Source organism: Apium graveolens, chromosome 3, assembly GCF_009905375.1.
Source record: "Apium graveolens cultivar Ventura chromosome 3, ASM990537v1, whole genome shotgun sequence".
In the NCBI taxonomy this organism is placed as follows: Eukaryota; Viridiplantae; Streptophyta; class Magnoliopsida; order Apiales; family Apiaceae; genus Apium; species Apium graveolens.
The window spans coordinates 231,217,993-231,238,601 of NC_133649.1; the positions used below are offsets into that span (position 1 = coordinate 231,217,993).

A 20,609-nucleotide genomic window follows, 5' to 3' on the forward strand; every position below is an offset into this window, starting at 1 on the left:
GGAATTTTGAATAAAATGAAACACAAATCAATAAATATAATGTAAAATTGTAAAAAAGTACATATTTAAATTTTATTGAAGTTAATATTTTAAAAAATATAGTTGTATATAAGTTTAAATTAATTAATTTTACTAAAATAAACGGAAAAACAATTGTATATAGTATAACAATGATACTAAGAAAAAAATAAAAATTTATAAACTTTGTTAATTTTAAAATTACAAAATTTCAAAAATATATTATAAAATTATATGTGTACATCGCAGACAGGTGGGTTCCACGTGCTAAAATATAATTATATACTATATTGATCTCATTTATTATATTATTTTACTATAAAACGAAATCTAGATAGTATAACTTTTAATATAAATCCATTTAACCCACTTTCAAACTTTCGGAAAAAAAATATAAATAAAAAAAATATATTTACGTAAATATATTATATGATATGATTAAAATATTCTTCTTACAAATTTTTAATGTGAAAAAATAAGAGAACCAAAAAATAAAATAAATTATAACACATATGTTATATTTAGGTTATTCACGTCAAATATAAAAATACAATAGGAACTAAATATACAAGTACAAAAAGTAAAAAATTTTAAAAAATATATTATCCATGAAAAACATAATATAACTGATTAGTAAAAAAACAACATAAACACTACAAAATAGATATAAAAACACTTGAAAATATATTATAAATTAATTAACATGTTTAAAAATATATTTCATACCATATTATTTTAAAAATATTAATAAGAGAAAATAATAATAATAACATGTAAAAATAAATTTCATTACACTTATTTTGGTAAAATAATAATCACATTTGTTATGAAAAAAAGTTTTAAAATAATTATATAAGTATATCATATATATAATTAGTATAAAATAAAGATGTAGTTTATTTAGTAAAACTCATTCTAATTATTTATATATATAATTATTTTAAATAAAAAATCTAAAGAAATATCAAAAATCTATAGAAACACACAAATAAATATAAAGAACTCATATATAAATAAAAATAATAAAAAATGTGAAAACAAGCTACATAAATTAACTAATACATAGTTTAGAGTGCAACAAAAAACTATTTTTTTTAAAACGTAGTTGGCCTAATAAATTCAAAAATTAAATATGTAATTTGTTTAATAAAACTCATTCTAATTATTTATGATGTGAAATTATTTTAAATAAATCTCAAAACAAATATCAAAAAAATATACAAAATAATAGAAAAAATAACAAGAACAAATACATAAACAAAAAAGTATAAAAAATGTACAAATAAATTATATGAATTAATTAAAATATTAGATATTACAATAAACAAACATTCCATCAAAATATAAATTAAAAACTTGAATGGACAAGATACACATTGAGCATTTAATGCAAGCAATTTAATTATAATAATATTTTATAAAAATTGAAATAACTAAAAGATAAATAAATATATGAAATATAACTATCAACAAAATAATTTAAAAATTTAAACAAAAAATATCAATTTGAAATCACAACATAAAGTAAAATATTACACATAATTTATGAGATACATTATTAATTTTAATTTATAAATTAATTATTTTTTTTTTGAACAAAATGCAATTTTTTATTAACTCAAACGATCTTCCAAAATACAAACTTTAACTTTGTCTGGAACAGAACTCCATTCAAAGATACGATCAGGGTATATATGAGCCACATGAGCCAATTCATGTGCCGACATATTTGCGGATCGTTTAACAAAATACAACTTAACGTTGTTTAATTCCTGAAGACTCCGTCTACACTCCTCGATTATTTGCCCAATTCTAGATCGCATAGGAGTAGCACTCCTTATTAATTGAACAACCACAAGACAATCAGACTCAATGACAAAATTCGCACCTGGGAGCTCTTTAGCCCAGCTCAGAGCTTCCTTCACTGCGATTGCTTCTGCCAGCGTTGGATTCATGATCTCCACAATACATCTTGTCCTAGCCAATATTAAGTTTCCTGCATGATCTCGAGCTATCAAGCCTATACCTGAAACCCCCTGGTGTTCCATGATTGCTGCGTCAACCGTGATCTTTACTACCTCATGTTGTGGCTTAACCCAGTAAACTGCACCGTCCCCTTGAACAGGAGGCTGCAATGGTGCACTTTGATACCTTCCCTGGGCTGATTTCCACTGTGAAAGATACTCCCAAGCTTTAGCAACTATTCTCATAGAATTCCAGCTTCGTTGGTTCCAAATTAAGTCGTTCCTTGCTCGCCAAATCGACCAACACAGTGTGATAATTTTTCCTGATGTATTAACTGGCTGATTTCTTAGCATCTGGTCCAACCAATCCACAAAATCCCTGTACTCAGTAATGCATAAATCTGGTTTAAAAATTCTCCAGCAAAAAGCTGCATATCTGCACTGCACCAAGCAATGTAAAACTGATTCAGCATCTTCCTGACAAACTGGACACAAATTGTCGATTCGCACCTGTCTGGCCTGCAATATTGTTTTTGTCGGTAAACAATTTACTACTGCTCTCCAGACCAAGTTTAACGCTCTCGGGGGAGCTTCGACTTTCCAAAGTTTGTTCCAGAATTCATCACTAGGATTTGTACACCACAGGCCATTCCTTCTCTGAATGAAATTGTATGCACTTTTTACTGTGTATTGACCTGTATTCTCAAACTTCCAGCACAAAGTATCTCTGTCTAAGTCTCTTTCCACCTTCGTATTCATGATACAATTAAAGTCCCTTGTATTGAAAATGTCTGCTACAAGATCCATATCCCATTCTTTTGTATCCGTACTGAATAAAGCTACCACCTTCTGGTCATTCAAAGCAGGAGATACTGTGGATATATACGGATTCTCAACATCATTCAACCATGGTTGTTTCAGAATATCGATTTCAGTACCCGTCCCTATTCGCCAGCAAGAACCTGCAGAGATAACTTCTTTCGACTCCGAAATGCTGCGCCATGTGAAACTTGGGTTACTTCCCAACTTTGAGTTTAAAAAGTCAGAGTCTGCATAATACCTTGCTTTATATAAACGGGCAACAAGGCTTTCAGGATGAGTGATAAACCTCCAACATTGTTTCCCCAATAAAGACATGTTGACATCCCTTAATCTTTTGAACCCTAAGCCTCCAACCTTTTTGTGACGGGCCATCCTTTCCCAGCTCATCCATGTACTTCTCGATCCACTTTGCTTTGATGAACTCCAGTAGAACTTAGCCATTGCCTTTTCCATATCTTGAACCAGATTTAGAGGAAGTAAAAAAACATTCATGGCGTACGATGGAAGCGTTTGAGCCACTGTTCTAATAAGAATTTCCTTCGCTGATCTGGAAATATTCCTTTCATTCCAGTTATGGATGGTGGCATTAACTCTATCTCTCAGATAGCCGAAAATAGCAGATTTATTCCGGCCTATAATATTAGGAAGCCCAAGATATTTTGTTGACTGATCAGCTTCAGGAATTTGAAATAATTGACAGATCCTCTCCTTGTTATATGGAATAATATTGGCACTGAAGAAAACTGTAGACTTACTTCTATTAATACGTTGGCCCGATGCTTTCTCATAGACAGACAACAGCTCCAAAACTCTACCTGCTTCTTCCACGTCTGCTTTGCAATAGAGGTATGAGTCGTCTGCAAACAACATATGGCTGATGGAGGGAGCTTTCCTACATATCTTTATTCCTTGTAGCCATTGTCTAGTTACATAATTCTGAATCATGGCAGATAAACCTTCCGCACATATAATGAAGAGGTAAGGAGAGAGAGGATCTCCTTGCCTTAAACCTCGACTAGGTTTTATTGGCCCCATTTCGCTATCTCCATGAACAATTGTGTAATCTACTGTTGTGACGCACTTTAGAATTAAATGAATCCACCACACATCAAACCCCATTCGATCAAGCACCTCCTTAAGAAACCTCCACTCGATTCTGTCATAGGCTTTGGACATGTCCAATTTGATAGCCATAGATCCCTCCTTGCCCAACTTCTTGCGTTTCAAGTAATGCATTATTTCAAATGAAATCATTATGTTATCTGTGATAAGACGGCCTGGTAAGAAAGCACTTTGAGTTTCCGAGATAACTGAGTCTAACACCTTTTTCATTCGATTGGCAATCACTTTCGTAATTATTTTCATAGCCACATTACAAAGAGCTATAGGTCTTAACTCCGTCAACACTGTAGGATTTTTCTTTTTAGGAATAAGAACAATATTTGTAGAATTAATATTGTCTATGAGATTACCTGTCTGAAAGAAATTCCTCACCATCTGCGTCATCTCTACTCCTACTACCGACCAGTTCTTTTGAAAGAAAGCCGGGGTCATACCATCTGGCCCCGGAGCTTTATCTGGATGCATATGAAAGACTGCTTCTTTAACCTCCTGACTAGTAACATCGATTAAGAGATCCCTGTTTTGTTCCATTGATACGGTTTTGGAGAGACAGTTTAGAACAGCTTCACATTGAGTATGCTCCTCGGTAAAAAGCTGTTAAAAATAGTCCTGTATCAACTCTGAAAGATCGTTGTTCCAATCTACCCAATCTCCTCCACTGTTCTTCAATTTCTGGATATGATTGAGCCTTTTCCTCTTCTTATAAGAAGCATGAAAATATTTTGTATTTTTATCTCCAGCTTGAAGCCAGAGTTGTTTGGATCTTTGCCGCCAAAATATTTCCTTTTGATCAAGTACTAAGAACAGCTGTTTTTTTTCCTCCTCATATTCTTCTACTGATTGAGCATCCCGTTTACCTTTCAACTTCTTTAAGCGAGTCTTACATTTCCTGATACGACTGTTAAAACACCCCGTGATCTCTTTTCCCCAAACCTGAAGGCTCTCTGCGCATTTAGCCAGCTTTTGCTGCACATTATCACTCCCAGACTCCTCCCAACGGTCCCTGATTATTTCAAAACATGTCGGCTTAGTAAGCCATGCATTCTCGAACCGGAATTTCCACTTTTTATTGCCTCTATTATGAGTTTCTGGACATAACAACAAAGGACTGTGATCCGAGGCAGAAATTTCAATGTTGTACACTTTAGCCATGTCAAAAATCCTCAACCAGTACGGGTTTGCCATAACCCTGTCTAATTTGATCTCCGTCCAGTGATCAGTGTTCCTCCCTTTTTCCCAGGTAAATTGATGCCCTATTATCTCTAAATCCTGTAAATCTGCTTCATATATACATTCCTTAAAGCCTTCAATCAGATTATTAGGATAGGGTGATCCTCCTCTTTTTTCTTCCTGAGATACAATATTGTTGAAATCCCCGACCAGACACCATGGTAAGTTAGCATCACGAGATAGGTTTTTTAGGAGTTCCCAAGTTTTAAATCTCTGAGCTCTTGAGGGTTCTCCGTAAATACCAGTTAAACGCCATTCACACTTTCCTTGGACACTTAGTTTCACATCAATATGAGACCTGGACTGACTCAAAAGGTTAACAGTACCTTCAAATCTCCACAATAACGCAATACCCCCACTCTTTCCTTGAGGTTCCACTGCAATAAAACCCTCAAAACCCAATCTACTACAAAGCTTCTCCATCTTATCATAACTGCTGATTGTTTCACTAAGAAAAACAAATGACGGATTTTCACTTCGGGTTAACTCTTTAAGGAACTGAAATTTTCCAGGGGCACCCATTCCCTGGCAGTTCCAAGCTAGAACATTCATAATGACTGGCGGGGTTGCGTTGCAACACCCGCCATTGCTTCGTTTTTTGATACTTCTGAGCTAGATACCTGTACTTCCATGTCTGTGACTTGGGTTATTTGTATGTCCGTGGCTTGATCCACTCTGCGTCTTTTTGGGTCTGCAATTCTTATTTCTAAATTTTCGGGCCCATGTGATTTTCCTTCCAAATCTTCATTTTGAATTTGCGTATTTATCTGATATACATTATCCTGAATAGCCAGCTGCTTAGTTCCTTCATTTGCTCCTACATTCTCTCCCTGAAATAACATGTTTCCATTTTGATCACTTCCTGAATTTTTGCTGGTTTGTTGAACCAAAGCATAATTCACGACATTCTCTCTATCTGTATTAACTGCTCCCTTATCACCGGAATAACTCGCCTGAGAACTACCTCCTTGTCGGAGCCATTTTGAACCTATGGTATGAGTCTTTCTTCGTGGGTCAGCTCGGAGCCACGAACCATATGGTTTATCTATCATCTCCACCGGTTTGTCAAAAATTTCAATTATAGTTAAATTTAGTTAAAATAATATTTTAGGTTAAATAAAATTAAAATTAAAATATTTATATTAACAATTTACAAATAGGTCGGTGCATAAATATATTCTATCACCAAACTGACATGGTTCATCCGGACTCGCTTATTTCATCACCTCTACCTGCAACTAGTCACGTGCTTATTTTCCTTATTTTTTATTTTTATAAGTATGCTCAAGTTAGCTTAACTTTTTAAGCACAACTTGATATTCAGACATCTTTTCTGTATCACTTTCTATTAGGTATTACATTTTCGCGAGTATTCCCAACATTATTTTTGCTAATTAAGTATTCCTAATATCACCTTAGAATATATATACTAAAAGTTTGTGAAAATCCAACATTTTCAAAACATTTTCAACACATTTTCAACACAGACAATCTTATTTTTTATACACAGTTTGAAATTTTTTAAAATAAATAAATTATGACTACGAATAAAAGACTTATAAATGATAAATAAGTAAATACTTATAAATTATATATATGTTTGAATAATTTTACTTAAAAGTCAGATTTTTTTTACTTAAATAAATTTAAATAAATAAATTTTAAATATAATTATCTTAATTTGTGAATTTAAAATAAGAAAAATATTTAAAAACATATATTTTAAAATTTAAGTTAAAAGAATGAAAAATAAAAATAAATTGAGAAAAAAATACGTTCCTAATATTTAACTTATCACCTTATAAGTCATAAATTTAACTTATAATTTGTGTTTATAAACACTGTTCAATAAGTAATTTTATTAATAATAAGTGCATGTTTGGGAAATATTAAAATAAGTAACTTATGACTTAAAATTAATAAGTGGCTTAAAAGTTATAAGTAGATGAATACTTATAAGTTATATAAGTATTTGATTAATTTACTTATAAGTAATTTTTTTTTAACTTTAAATAAACTAAAATAAATAATTTTTAAATATAATTATCTTAATTCATGATTTTTAAATTATCTTAATATTTAAAAATATATTTTTAAAACTAAAATTAATAAAAAAGTGAAAAATCAAAATAAGTTAAGTAAAAGTACGTCCTCACTAACATATGGAGTTGGGTCGACAAACAGTGAAATATGGAGTTAGGGTAGCTTATAAGCCACAAGACAAACATGCCCTAAATCAATTTTTCACGCAGCTAAAGAAGCCCATTAAATGAACATTATGAATAACAATTATTTTTTAAGAAAAACTGAAAATTATCATTAATCAATCAAATCTAACTCAGTACATCTTTTGACCCCCAAAATCAAATCTACCAATAAATTTATCATCCTTTACTCACCGGAAAATATTATATATTCCAAAAAATTTCCCCAAAAATTTTCCCAATATGAATAATTGGTAATATTCTTAATAATAATATGGGATCCCACATGATTTTATACGCGCCCACAAAGCAAAATCGGTCACGTCGTTATTTGATAAAAATTTTGAGGAAAAGATTTGGGGCACTAGCACTCCTCTTAATCACTTAACTACCAATCCCTTACTTAATTCTACTTCTAGGGTTTGTTTGGTATTGTTGTTTCAGACAACAACAGCTCTATTTGATAAAATTTAGAAACTGTTTTCCGCAAACAACAACTTTATTTAATAAAATTTAAAAATTGTTTCCGGAAATTTACTTTTCCCCTAAAAGTTGCTGTTATAGAAAATAATTCCCTCGTACTTTTAGATAAAAGCTATTGCCAGAAGTAAAAGATGGTGAGATGCTGATTTCACCATCAAATTTTATCAAAAAATATTATTATTTTTAATTTTTTATATCAAAACATATACTTATTAAAAAGAGAACCAAAAAATAAATTAATTTTTTTAACACCACTTTTTTAGGAGCACTTTTTTAACAACACGTTAATTTTTAATAACAATCTCAAACACAGCCTTAATCTCCTGACCTTGGCCGATCCCCTCTTAATTCTACTTATAATAGCATGACCTATTATTTAACTCACGTCAGGACCCAACAAATTTTATTCCGATAAAATTGCAAACAAATGTAATTGCTAAGGCTTTAGAGCAAGTCTATTATAATGTATACTATATTAATAGGTTAAACGTTTGGTGGGGGTATTTTTACTTTTGTTTTACAAGATTATTGTTTTACTTAATTGTCATCTTTGGTTCTACATTTTTTACCACCTATTTAATTTAAATATAATTTAATATTGTTATTTGTTGTTGGATCTAATAATATTAATAATAATAATAACTAATTAATTATCCTCTGTTTTCTATTTTTTCAAACTAAAATATCTATCTTTTGCTAAAAAAATCACGGGTCATTCCATTTAATAAAATAAAACAAAATAAAAATATTACGATTGTCAATAACTAATCAATTATATTTTCAACCCTCTCCTCTCTTAAAAATTACACGAACAATTTTATTTAATAATAGTAATAAATATATTATAATTACTATAAATGTTTAATCATCGTTTTCAATTAAAACGCATTTTTTCTATATTTTATAACTAAAATACCTCCATTTAAAAAAATAGATATATGTGCATATGTAATTTTTCAGATTATATCATTTAAAAATGTTAAGCCAAAAAAATTTATTCATTAAAATTTTTAATTCATATTAAACTCGAAAAATATTATAAAATTAAAGAACATCCAAGATTATAAACTAATGAAAATTTGCTAATTATATAATCAAATTAGAGCCTTCGTATCTTTTTAATCAAATGTTTGGAAATTCAAATAATAAAAATTTATCGCAAACATTTTTATTTTGATTAACAATACTAATATATGACAATTGTGGTTAAAATAATAACCAAACCAATCAACATTATTCAAATTATTATAAGTTAGTATAAATTTGTAAACATATAAATAAGCTCTAAAATTTGAACACACCAATAACTAGAAAAATTTATATTATTGTTTATAAATAAATATATATAATTATACATCAGTTTATATTATTTAATCATTTAAATATGAACTGCATGTTTGTTTCATCACATGTGTGCTTAATTGGCCTTTCATTGGCGTTAAATGATGAATTAGAGTCTTTGGTGTTTGGCTAAAATTTATAATGAGAATATTTGTGACTTATATATTATAATAAATAGAATGTTAAGAAATAGGTTTTCGACTTTCCACATTCTAATTTCATTTTCAGTTTTTCGTTTTTCTAGTTTTTAAATTATACTATGTTAGGTCACACACACTGTAGAGGGGTGAATACAGTGCATAATACAATCAAATCGAACTTTAATATCTTGAGTAATAGAAAACAAACTTTATTGAAACAATAAACTCTGTTACAGTATCTCAGTGATGAACAAATATCACGAGAGCTGCTAGGGTTACAATGAATAATCTTCTCGAATATGATAACACTTATAGTGTAAACCTATGTCTGTGTTTATATACTACACAGTTACAAGATAATTGCTAATTGATATGGAATATAATTCTGCTTCCTAAAATATATCAATTAGATATCTTTTCTTCCAAGTATTCCATTCTTCACGGAACTCCTTCTTCATGCATATCTCTTCTTATGTTTATCTCGATCTTCTTTACTTTAATCTACTACTTTCCTTATCTAATCGTCCTTCAGCACTTAAGTTCTAATATCCAACTTCTGATGATTATCTCCTGATAATATAAGTACTGATATCCTTAAGTCCCGACTTCAAGTATAAGTACTGATTTCCAGTTAAGTACTGATTTGTCCTCTTAAGTAAGATCTGAAAAAACTAAACATAAATCATATTAGCCATGACATTATCAAATATATTTAACATACTAACTTAAAACTTTTGAGATATGTGAAATATTTTTAAATAAAATATCAAAAATACATATTTTTTTAAGTTTTTTGCGATTTTAATATATTTTAAAAATATGTTATAACTAAAATAAACGAGATATGCAACTAGTTGTATCGATTTTTTTAAAAAAAATTGATAGTATTTTTGCAAAATATTTTTGGAGGAATATTTTAAAAAACCCTTTTCAATTTGCTATATTTTTATAAATTTAATTTGATGAAATTTTCAAGATATGAAATTGTTCGTTTAAAACTTTTAAATGTTGGTTAGTTATCTTTTTCATTTTAATTTTTGTTTCAAAAAATATAACTTATAAATTATGATTTAGAGACTTATCAACTTATAAATAAGTTAATTAATAAGATAAGAGGTTCACATTTTTCAACTTTAAATCATAAATTACATTTTTTAAGAAACGAGAGCCCATAATAAAGCAGAAAAAAGTCTAAATATATTTATTACCTGCCCTGCCCACCTCAGACTCTTTTTTTTATTGTAGGTAACTGATCACCTCTCGTGAGAGATTCGAAATAGTTATCCCCTCTTTACTTTAACCAACTGGATCAACTCTTGTGGGCATCTTTGTCTGATGAAACTGGGAAACTGGTTTCTTACGCAAGTCAAGTCTTTTGGTCTTCACCCCTTTTTACTGTACAAGGTAATTCAACACATATATATACATATGTTGTTTGCATGTTTGTATCATATATTACTGACTCTACCAAGTTCTTGATTTTTCAGCTTAACATTTCTACGGTTAACTGGTTTGTGAATGTATAGCTTGACTTCTTTGTGTTCGGTTCTTGTTTCTTTGTCAGTGTTATATAGTAATTGTTGTTATCTTTGGTCATTCATTTTTCTGAATTTAGCATTGTGTTGAAAATCAAGAGTGATTGCTAAGTATCTTAATTCTTAGGCAGTGTTGTCTTTAGTTTACAGGGTTTTACTATAATTTTCTGAGAGTTTGGCTCTAAATTCATACTTTTACTCTTTAATAATAAAACCGCGAAAATAGCCTCAATGTTTTGACATAGCAAGTTTCTTAGTTGTGATTTCTAAGGATATGATATGTATATATGATGATATTAAAGTAATCGATTGCCTAGATTATAGATAGTGGCCTATATAAGGTCTGGATGACACTGTATGTAAAATGCCCTATTCTACTTTATAAGAATCGGACTCTGTATGTCGGGTTGGGAATAATCCAAACCAAATGCTGATTCCTTTTTAATGTTCAGATGAAATGCGTGTTTGACGTATTCTAATATTATAGACTGTTCTTTAGCACTGGCAGAATTTGCTTCAGATGAATTGCAACTAATCTTTATTTTTATCAAAATTTGTAGATTAATTACTAAGGATTAGTTAGATTGATTCAAGTACGAAAATTAAAATGAACTAGGATGAAAAATGTAAATGACACAAGAACTTGGTGACACGGAAAATTTGTGAATAGATAAAACTCGCGAGTGGGATTTTGTACTCACCTTAAAGAATATCACTATCTTTTGATATCGATTACAAGATGGAATTTGAGCTACATAATATGTTTTTGGTACAAATTTCGTGATCATGATGTGTGTGTGCAGGCAATATATTGTTATCAATCTTGTACGATATAAATGTTATTATATATATTGAATATATAACTAATTCACAAGAACAGTGTTAATTCTTAAATCACATAAACATATAAGAATTTACAATTAAATCAGGAGAAAGATTTGAGAAAACAAATAGAGATTGGATTTAATCTCGAGTCCAGAAAACTGTCTCCCTTAAAGCAGTTTCTCCCCGCACCATTCGTGTTTAGCGACCTGCTTCCCAGGATAAAACGAGATACTAGTTAATCGATAAATAAAAAATACTCTCAGCGAACTTGAACTGAGCCCGAGAACTATCACCGGAATATTGGGAAAAATTAAGACTAAAAAGACCGAGAATTAAAGTGATGACTCTTATTTTCTCGACTTAATAAAACTGGTGCCCTAAGACTCTATATATAAAGAGAGTTTTGAAAGGACTTGTTTTTCTATTTGATGTGGTACATGGTATTTATAAGAAAAATCAAGGAATATGTTTGTGCTACTCTTGATGTGGTACAAAACCCACTTTTTATATTAAAATGTCACACTTTGGAACATCAGTTCTCATTCATCTTTTACTCATTTTGAACGGGTAAATATGTGTTAGAATCTCTTCGAAGAGGAGAATACGTTCCAATAAATACACACCATTAACACATAATGTGTCTCACTCATGTAGAGTCTCAAAATGATTCACAACTTAGTCTAAAATACTAAGTTTGTCCAACAATACCCCACAAATGAGATTGATGGTCCAGTAGCACGCACCACATAGACAGACACGCAGAGCTTGACTTGGTGATTTTCCGGCGGTTAGATATAGCATACGATAGGTAGAGAATGCTCCTTGAACCTTCGCTCGAATAAGTATATCGACTTTACTGGTAGACAGTATGACGCGATGTCCTTGAACTGTTCGACCGTTTGTGTAAACGATGATATACTTATCACTGTTAGGTCCCAATGTGTTTGTAGAAGGGGGGGGGGTTGAATACAAACAGTACCAAATAATCGAATAAATGCGGAATAAAAAATGTGAAACAAAATTCAAGTTAAATAAAAATATTATTAAACTTGAAAGGTGTTACAACAACTGTATCGATTACAATGTATTAATCTCAAATCAATTATCACAAATCTAGAATAAATTCGACATGAACTTTTTCTATTTTTGCAATAATTAGAATCAAATGCTAAACGCGATTTGAGATTAAGTTCTAGGGATTTTGATCCGCTAGATCGTTACACAAGAACAAGATAAATAATTCTAGTGGTTGAATTTAACATTAACAAACTAGAATTTAATCTTGATGATTTGCAGATGAAGAATAAAATGTTTCAAGGCGGCTGCTTTCTTTTTGTTCTTGAATGTTTTCTATGTGTATTTGAATGACTTGGTCTTCTGCTTCTTTTATCAAACAGCCGAATGGAAAATTGATCTGGTATGACAATCCTTTGCTCAGTAAGACTTTCGGTGTGACAATCTTTAGAGCTAGCAAGACAATCAAAATGAACTAGCAAGACTTTCGGTATGACTATTGATTGTCATACCGATTGTCATATTAATTCAAATGAATTGTCTTGCTGAATTAATAAGTGATTTTAATCTAAATAATAATTCTATCAAGACACTCAACTGAATTAGCATGACTTTCGGTATGACTATCAATTGTCATACCGATTGTCATACTAGTACAATCAGTTGTCTTTTTAGAATTAAAACAGATTTTAACCAAATAAAAATTCTGAAAACCTTAATATTAATTCTGAATTAATTAATCAATTAATTCAATTAATCAATAAATTAATCTTTGCAGATATAATTTATTTTCTTAATTAAATTATATGACTTAATTAATTAATAGAAAATTAATACTAACCCTGAGCAACATCCATTCTTCTGACAATCTTCTGAAAATCACTGAGAATTATGAATCAATTCCACCACTTCAATGTTGACACTCGATGTACTGTCTGGTTCATGAGTGACTAACTTCGGTGACGTTTCTTCATGTCTTGACTTTGACACTTTGATTTTCTTCAGATTAAATCCTTGTAATTAATGATACTCTGACGAGATCTCTGTCACTTGATTAAATCCACGATCTTGATTTATATCACTGAGGCATGATCAACTTCTTGAACTTCTTCCAGTGAATTAACTCCTCAAGTCTGTAGATGAACCTTGTTTCTGAATCCTTTGACAGATATTACTTTGCGAGATCTCTCTGACGGTCGATCCACTATTTACTTATTACATTCTTATTTGAGTTGAGTTGAATCCTCGAATATACAAATAGGTCTATGACATATGACTTACAATCTCCCCCTATTTGTTTGTTAGACAATAACACACAAATACCTAGAGGATAACTCAACTAACAAATAAGAAAAAGATATAAACATACATGCAAAGTAAATAGTAGAAAAGTTCTGGACTAGATTTAACATTTTCCAGATTCCAAGTAGATGTTCCTCTAGACTGAACATATCTTCAAGTAGTTTCATCTTCTTTTGTACAACCACATTTCCTGTTGAGAAGCACATATCTCTCTTGCTTCTCCCCCTATGAGAATCAACTGATTAAAGAAGATCACCTTCATTTTACCACCTCTCCCGTACAATAGGATCCGCAGATAAAAACCAATGGTACTCCCCTAACAGCTTCTTCCCTTACTAGGAAATCACCTTGTATTTACCACCTCTCCCGTACAATAGGATCCGTAGTTAAAAACAACAATGGTGTGGTGTAGTGTACATTTTTAGGATCTTTTTCTTCCTCCCTGCTATTTCTCCCCCTTAGTTGAGGAATCCTCCAAACTATTACTTAAGCTTCTATCTCCTCCTTAAAGAAGGAATGTATGCCGTCGTCTGAAGGAGTTCTCATATTTCACTTGGTTGGAAAAGAAATAACAAGTAGTTTCTCTTTCTTCCTCACTGTGAGTGTGTGATCCTGTTTTAGTGTACCTCACATGTTTTTCACTCTTCTCTCCACTCGTGTTTACACTCATTCTCACAAGTGTATCACTCTTCTTTCATAGCTCCATAATCCAGCTGCACCTGCAAGGAAAATCACCTTAGCCATCCTTAAGGAGGTCACAGGTGGTGCAATGGGAGTTCACAAATCCCCATCCTTGTTAAACTCGTCAGATGAATCTGAGTCATAATTTACAAGTTGCTAGTTTCCCTTTTAGGGTTCCAGATTTGAATTCTGGGAAGGTAAACAATGATCCAAAGAATTTAGCATAAAGATCACAGTTCCCTTCTAATGCCTGTGAAGACATTTCCTTGTGACTCATCAGGTAATATCTGAATCATTGTCAACAAGTTGCCGATCTGCGCCTATGTCAGATCCACTATCTGCAGATGCATCCAGGGGATTTAAGCCTGGGGAGGTAGACACTGACCACTGACATATGGCTTTTGGATCAGTATCCTCTCCTAACACCTGTAAAGGCAATTGGTCCACTAACGAACCTTGAACAATCGAATCTGACCTTAAAATGGTCGAAACTCTTGTTTCCGTCAACTCATCCTTTGTGTGTGTAACCTCTCCTTGTGCATCAAGAATTGATTATGTTTGAAGTGGTGACACTACATCGGATACCTTGGCCGACAGACAAAATTCAATAGACGCACCCTGTTGAGAGAATGAATCTAGTAACTGTTTTTGTGCCTTTTCAGCCATTACATCTTTTTGAGAAGATGTATGGGGGCTAGCAGTTGTCTCGGTTTAAATACTACTCATCTATGTAGGAGACAGAGCTACTAGGTTGACTACAGAACCTTCCTTATGTGGTGCACTAGGCACTATCTCCCTCACGCTCATTCATACTACATTTAGTGGTAAGAGAGTGTTGGTTGGTTCTGTTTTTGTGTTTGTCTTTACAGTCTGGGATAGACGTTGTGGGTTTTCAACCTCATGACTGTTAATGAAAGAAAGTCATTGGAGACTGAACCTCTAACACAAAATATATGGTAATAGAGAGAAAATGATTTACAATAGTGATTTCAAAAGATTTTACATGAAATAAGAAATCACTAATGTAGAAAGAAGTTTAATTTTGTTTTTCAATATGAATGAGTTTTTGGATAAAACATTGATCACTTAGGGTAAAGTTTAAGTAATTCTCATTCATGTCAAAAGCTTACGAATATCTGCAACATAGTGTTAACAAGATATCATTGACCGATACTTGTCAAGTACTTTAGATACTAATTGTTATGTTGCATAAACAATATACCACTGCACATATAAAACAATATGATTGTGCTTAGTGATAAGATAGTTATTAATATGACGACTCTACTTATTCATATTAAATTATAACTTCTGTTAGAGTGCCATACCATGTCCTTGACGATTGCTTGAGCAGTATACTAGTTCATACCAACCTGAAGTGAGATTGTGAAGAAGAGATTGCATAGTCCAATAGATCTGCAGCTGCAAATTTCATGAACTGTGGTGCACTGACTTCCTCTTTTAACTCACCAACCAGGAGTACACTTGTACACATCTTACTAGAGTACAATTCCAAGTGTAATGTACAACAAGTGTCTGATATGTCGTAATATTCTCAAGTCTCGTCACTGGTGCTATATGTTAGATACTGCTTCCTGATAATAACCTAGCACAATATACAAAATTACAATGATAACATTCCCAGCTTGTAAACAGCCATATCCCTCAGATAAACCTTTGCTGTTATCTCCAAAGGTAACCAGGGGGCCAGCTTTCTCAATCCTCATTTGATAGCAGGGCTCTATCTCCGGTCATATGTCTTGATGATCCACTGTCAAGAATCCACACTACCGGTTACACCTGTTTAATGCCCTGCACTTCAAATGGATTAGACCTTCTTCGGAACCCAAACTTGGTTGGGCCCGGCATACTTGTAGAATTGTCCTTTGTCAGGCAAAACAACATTTTTAATTTTAACGATCTCAACATCCTCAATGACTGAACATTTGACCTTGTAAATAGCCTTAACAAATTTCTGTTTAAGCTTAGGCACAAATGTCTCCTTTCTAGCCTTAGAAGGACTAGCAGTCTTAGACCTATCATGCTTCTTGTTATTCACATGCTGACGAGGAGTAGTCTTATCATTAGACACATGCTTACCATTAAAATAAGCATACATCATATTAAAAGCACAAGACATACAATTAGCAACACCACATGCTTTATGAGAGTGATTAACAGCAGGTAATTTATTCATGGTAGACATGGAATTATTGTTATCCAACTCATGTGTGTCTGAGTTAGTCTCAGTTGCTTTCACAACTTTGACTGGAACTTTCGACTCACTTGACTTGGAAACAATCTTCTCATTAGCATGATCTTCAGCACGTATTTCTTCATGAATAACAGAAGAGGTCGCATCAAATGGTTCAGCAATTGATGCTTTATAGAGGGGTTCATCAACACCCTTAAGCACATGTGGTACTTCCCTCCCTTTAGCACAGACATGAGGAGGGGAGTTTATGCCTAATTCTCCAATAGTAGCATTGTAATCATATCCTATTCCAGATATTTGATTAACAGCTTGCTTACTGTAGAACTCTTTAGCCTTCGAATAAGAATTGAAGTAGGCTCTAACCTTAGTCTCAAGACCGGTGATCTTGTCTTTGAGAATAGTTTCGAGTTTTCTATAACAGTCAACTCTATTCTCTAGAAAAGATACCTGTTCTTTTAATTTGTCTTGATTAATATGCACAAGTCTTAATTCATTGACCTCTTTCTCAAGGTCTGTGATCTTTAAACTTAACAGTTCATTATCACGACGTGCACAATCTAAGTTACCTCTTAGATGATAAACCATTTCAGCATCAGAAAGTTTTACCTCTATTCTTGACGATGAAGCTTTTCCATCAATAGCCATAAGAGCAAGATTTCCTTCATCTTCATCTTCACTGTCAGTATCATCCCAGCTTCTTCCCTTTGCCAGATAAGCCCTTTCAGAGTTCTTTCTTACTTGCTTTGGCTTCCTACATTCTGTGGCAAAGTGTCCCAACTCATTGCAGTTATAGCATCTAATGGTGCTTCGATCAACCATCCATGTTTTGTACCCACCACTGCTGGTGTTAGAGGATAAAGATCCACCTTTCTGGAATTTGTTGTAGTTGGACTTGTACTTAAGCTTGGGATTCTTCCTGAATCTGACATGGGAGAATCTCTTGACAATTTGGGCCATTGATTCATCTTCCAATTGCTCCAGCTCTTCCAAGGAATAAAAATCATCACTTGATTGATTTGTAGTAGGAGGATCATATTCTGCTACTAACTCATTTTCCTCACCCTTGGAAAACTGTACCATTCTTTCTAACTGTTGAGATTGTTGTTGTTGTTGACCTTCAGCTACAAGTGCAGTAGATGTGCTGACCATTCTATCCTTCCCGTAGACTTCCTTCTGTTGAATCTGCTCCAACTCATAGGTTTTTAACACTCCATAGAGCCTGTCCAAAGAAATCTCACTCAGATCTCTAGCTTCTCTAATGGCAGTGATTCTATGTTCAAGATGAGCTGGCAGTGTTAAAAGAAACTTTTTGTTGACCTCCCTGATTGAATAATACTTTCCATTGATGTTCAGGTTGTTGATCAACGCATTGTACCTCTCAAACACTTCAGTAATTCCTTCTCCTGGATTTGATTTGAAATGTTCATATTCAGAGGTTAGGATTTCCAACTTGTTCTCCCTAACTTCCTCTGTGCCTTCATTAATCACCTCAATAGTTTCCCACATGTGATTGGAATTTTTACAGTTCATCACATGTCTGTTCATCAAGGGATCAAGGGAATCAATTAATATTAATTGAAGGCTGGCATCCAAGGAGGCTTCTTCCTTCTCAGCAGGAGAAAAATCTTCAGGCTCTTTTGGGTAGGTTCTAGCTTCAGTAGTCACCACACCATCTATTATTACCTCCGGTTCAATAACCATCGGAGTTTTTATACCCTTCTTTAACAAGTTTGAATATTTGGGATTTGCAACTTGTAAAAATAATAGCATCTTCTTCTTCCACATGATATAATTCTCTTTATCAAATTGTGGAATTTTAACGGTTCCAACTTTATGTGAAGTCATTATGAATTTTTGAATAAATAAAAATTCAAGGAGTTGAAAAATCACAAAAGTCTAGGATCTTGATTTGTTCGTTAATCAGAAGGCTCTGATACCAATTGTTAGGTCCCAATGTGTTTGTAGAAGGGGGGGGGGGGGTTGAATACAAACAGTACCAAATAATCGAATAAATGCGGAATAAAAAATGTGAAACAAAATTCAAGTTAAATAAAAATATTATTAAACTTGAAAGGTGTTACAACAACTGTATCGATTACAAGGTATTAATCTTAAATCAATTATCACAAATCTAGAATAAATTTGACATGAACTTTTTCTATTTTTGCAATAATTAGAATCAAATGCTAAACGCGATTTGAGATTAAGTTCTAGGGATTTTGATCCGCTAGATCGTTACACAAGAACAAGATAAATAATTCTAGTGGTTGAATTTAACATTAACAAACTAGAATTTAATCTTGATGATTTGCAGATGAAGAATAAAATGTTTCAAGGCGGCTGCTTTCTTTTTGTTCTTGGATGTTTTCTATGTGTATTTGAATGACTTGGTCTTCTGCTTCTTTTATCAAACAGCCGAATGGAAAATTGATCTGGTTTGACAATCCTTTGCTCAGTAAGACTTTCGGTGTGACAATCTTTAGAGCTAGCAAGACAATCAAAATGAACTAGCAAGACTTTCGGTATGACTATTGATTGTCATACCGATTGTCATATTAATTCAAATGAATTGTCTTGCTGAATTAATAAGTGATTTTAATCTAAATAATAATTCTATCAAGACACTCAACTGAATTAGCATGACTTTCGGTATGACTATCAATTGTCATACCGATTGTCATACTAGTACAATCAGTTGTCTTTTTAGAATTAAAACAGATTTTAACCAAATAAAAATTCTGAAAACCTTAATATTAATTCTGAATTAATTAATCAATTAATTCAATTAATCAATAAATTAATCTTTGTAGATATAATTTATTTTCTTAATTAAATTATATGACTTAATTAATTAATAGAAAATTAATACTAACCCTGAGCAACATCCATTCTTCTCACAATCTTCTGAAAATCACTGAGAATTATGAATCAATTCCACCACTTCAATGTTGACACTCGATGTACTGTCTGGTTCATGAGTGACTAACTTCCGTGACGTTTCTTCATGTCTTGACTTTGACACTTTGATTTTCTTCAGATTAAATCCTTGTAATTAATGATACTCTGACGAGATCTCTGTCACTTGATTAAATCCACGATCTTGATTTATATCACTGAGGCATGATCAACTTCTTGAACTTCTTCCAGTGAATTAACTCCTCAAGTCTGTAGATGAACCTTGTTTCTGAATCCTTTGACAGATATTACTTTGCGAGATCTCTCTGACGGTCGATCCACTATTTACTTATTACATTCTTATTTGAGTTGAGTTGAATCCTCGAATATACAAATAGGTCTATGACATATGACTTACAATCACTATATCTTTCCTAACTCATTCAGTTCTCATGATTATGTCCATTTTGGCCCTGGAACATCGTCTTGGTTCTGCAAGAGTTTTTAAAGAATTGTGCCTAGCAATTTTCCTTTGAAGCGGCCCCACTGCTTTCTTACATAGGTGATCTATATCTTATAGAGTAACCCGTGTTTACTCAATGTTAGGGCTAAAACACGCGCTAAAATTCACGCAAGTATACGCGTTCGCAAGTAATATAGAATAAATTCTAGTTCGTTCCCACAAGGATAGGTTTAGGTTAATTTCAATCAATGTATTTATGCAACACTAATATTGATATTATCCAATACTAAGACGAGTAACAATTTGTGGTTGTTTATACTAAAATTAACTAAGAGATTATACTAAAGAACATAAA

At 32.2% G+C, this 20,609-nt stretch overlaps 2 protein-coding genes across 2 annotated transcripts in view; both read right to left on the reverse strand.

Moving 5' to 3' along the window:
* The window catches only part of LOC141714880 (uncharacterized), a 29,951-nt gene extending 25,494 nt beyond the window's left edge, over positions 1-4,457 (reverse strand). Inside the window, exon 1 of the mRNA XM_074518375.1 lies at positions 1,658-4,457. Within this exon, the coding sequence (XP_074374476.1) occupies positions 1,658-4,457 (2,800 nt within the window). The remainder of the gene's footprint in view (positions 1-1,657) is intronic.
* Positions 4,458-4,523: 66 nt separating this feature from the next.
* LOC141714881 (uncharacterized) lies at positions 4,524-5,708 on the reverse strand. The gene has a single exon (XM_074518377.1). The coding sequence runs from the start codon at positions 5,706-5,708 to the stop codon at positions 4,524-4,526; it is 1,185 nt and encodes a 394-aa protein (XP_074374478.1).
* Positions 5,709-20,609: the final 14,901 nt, after the last annotated feature.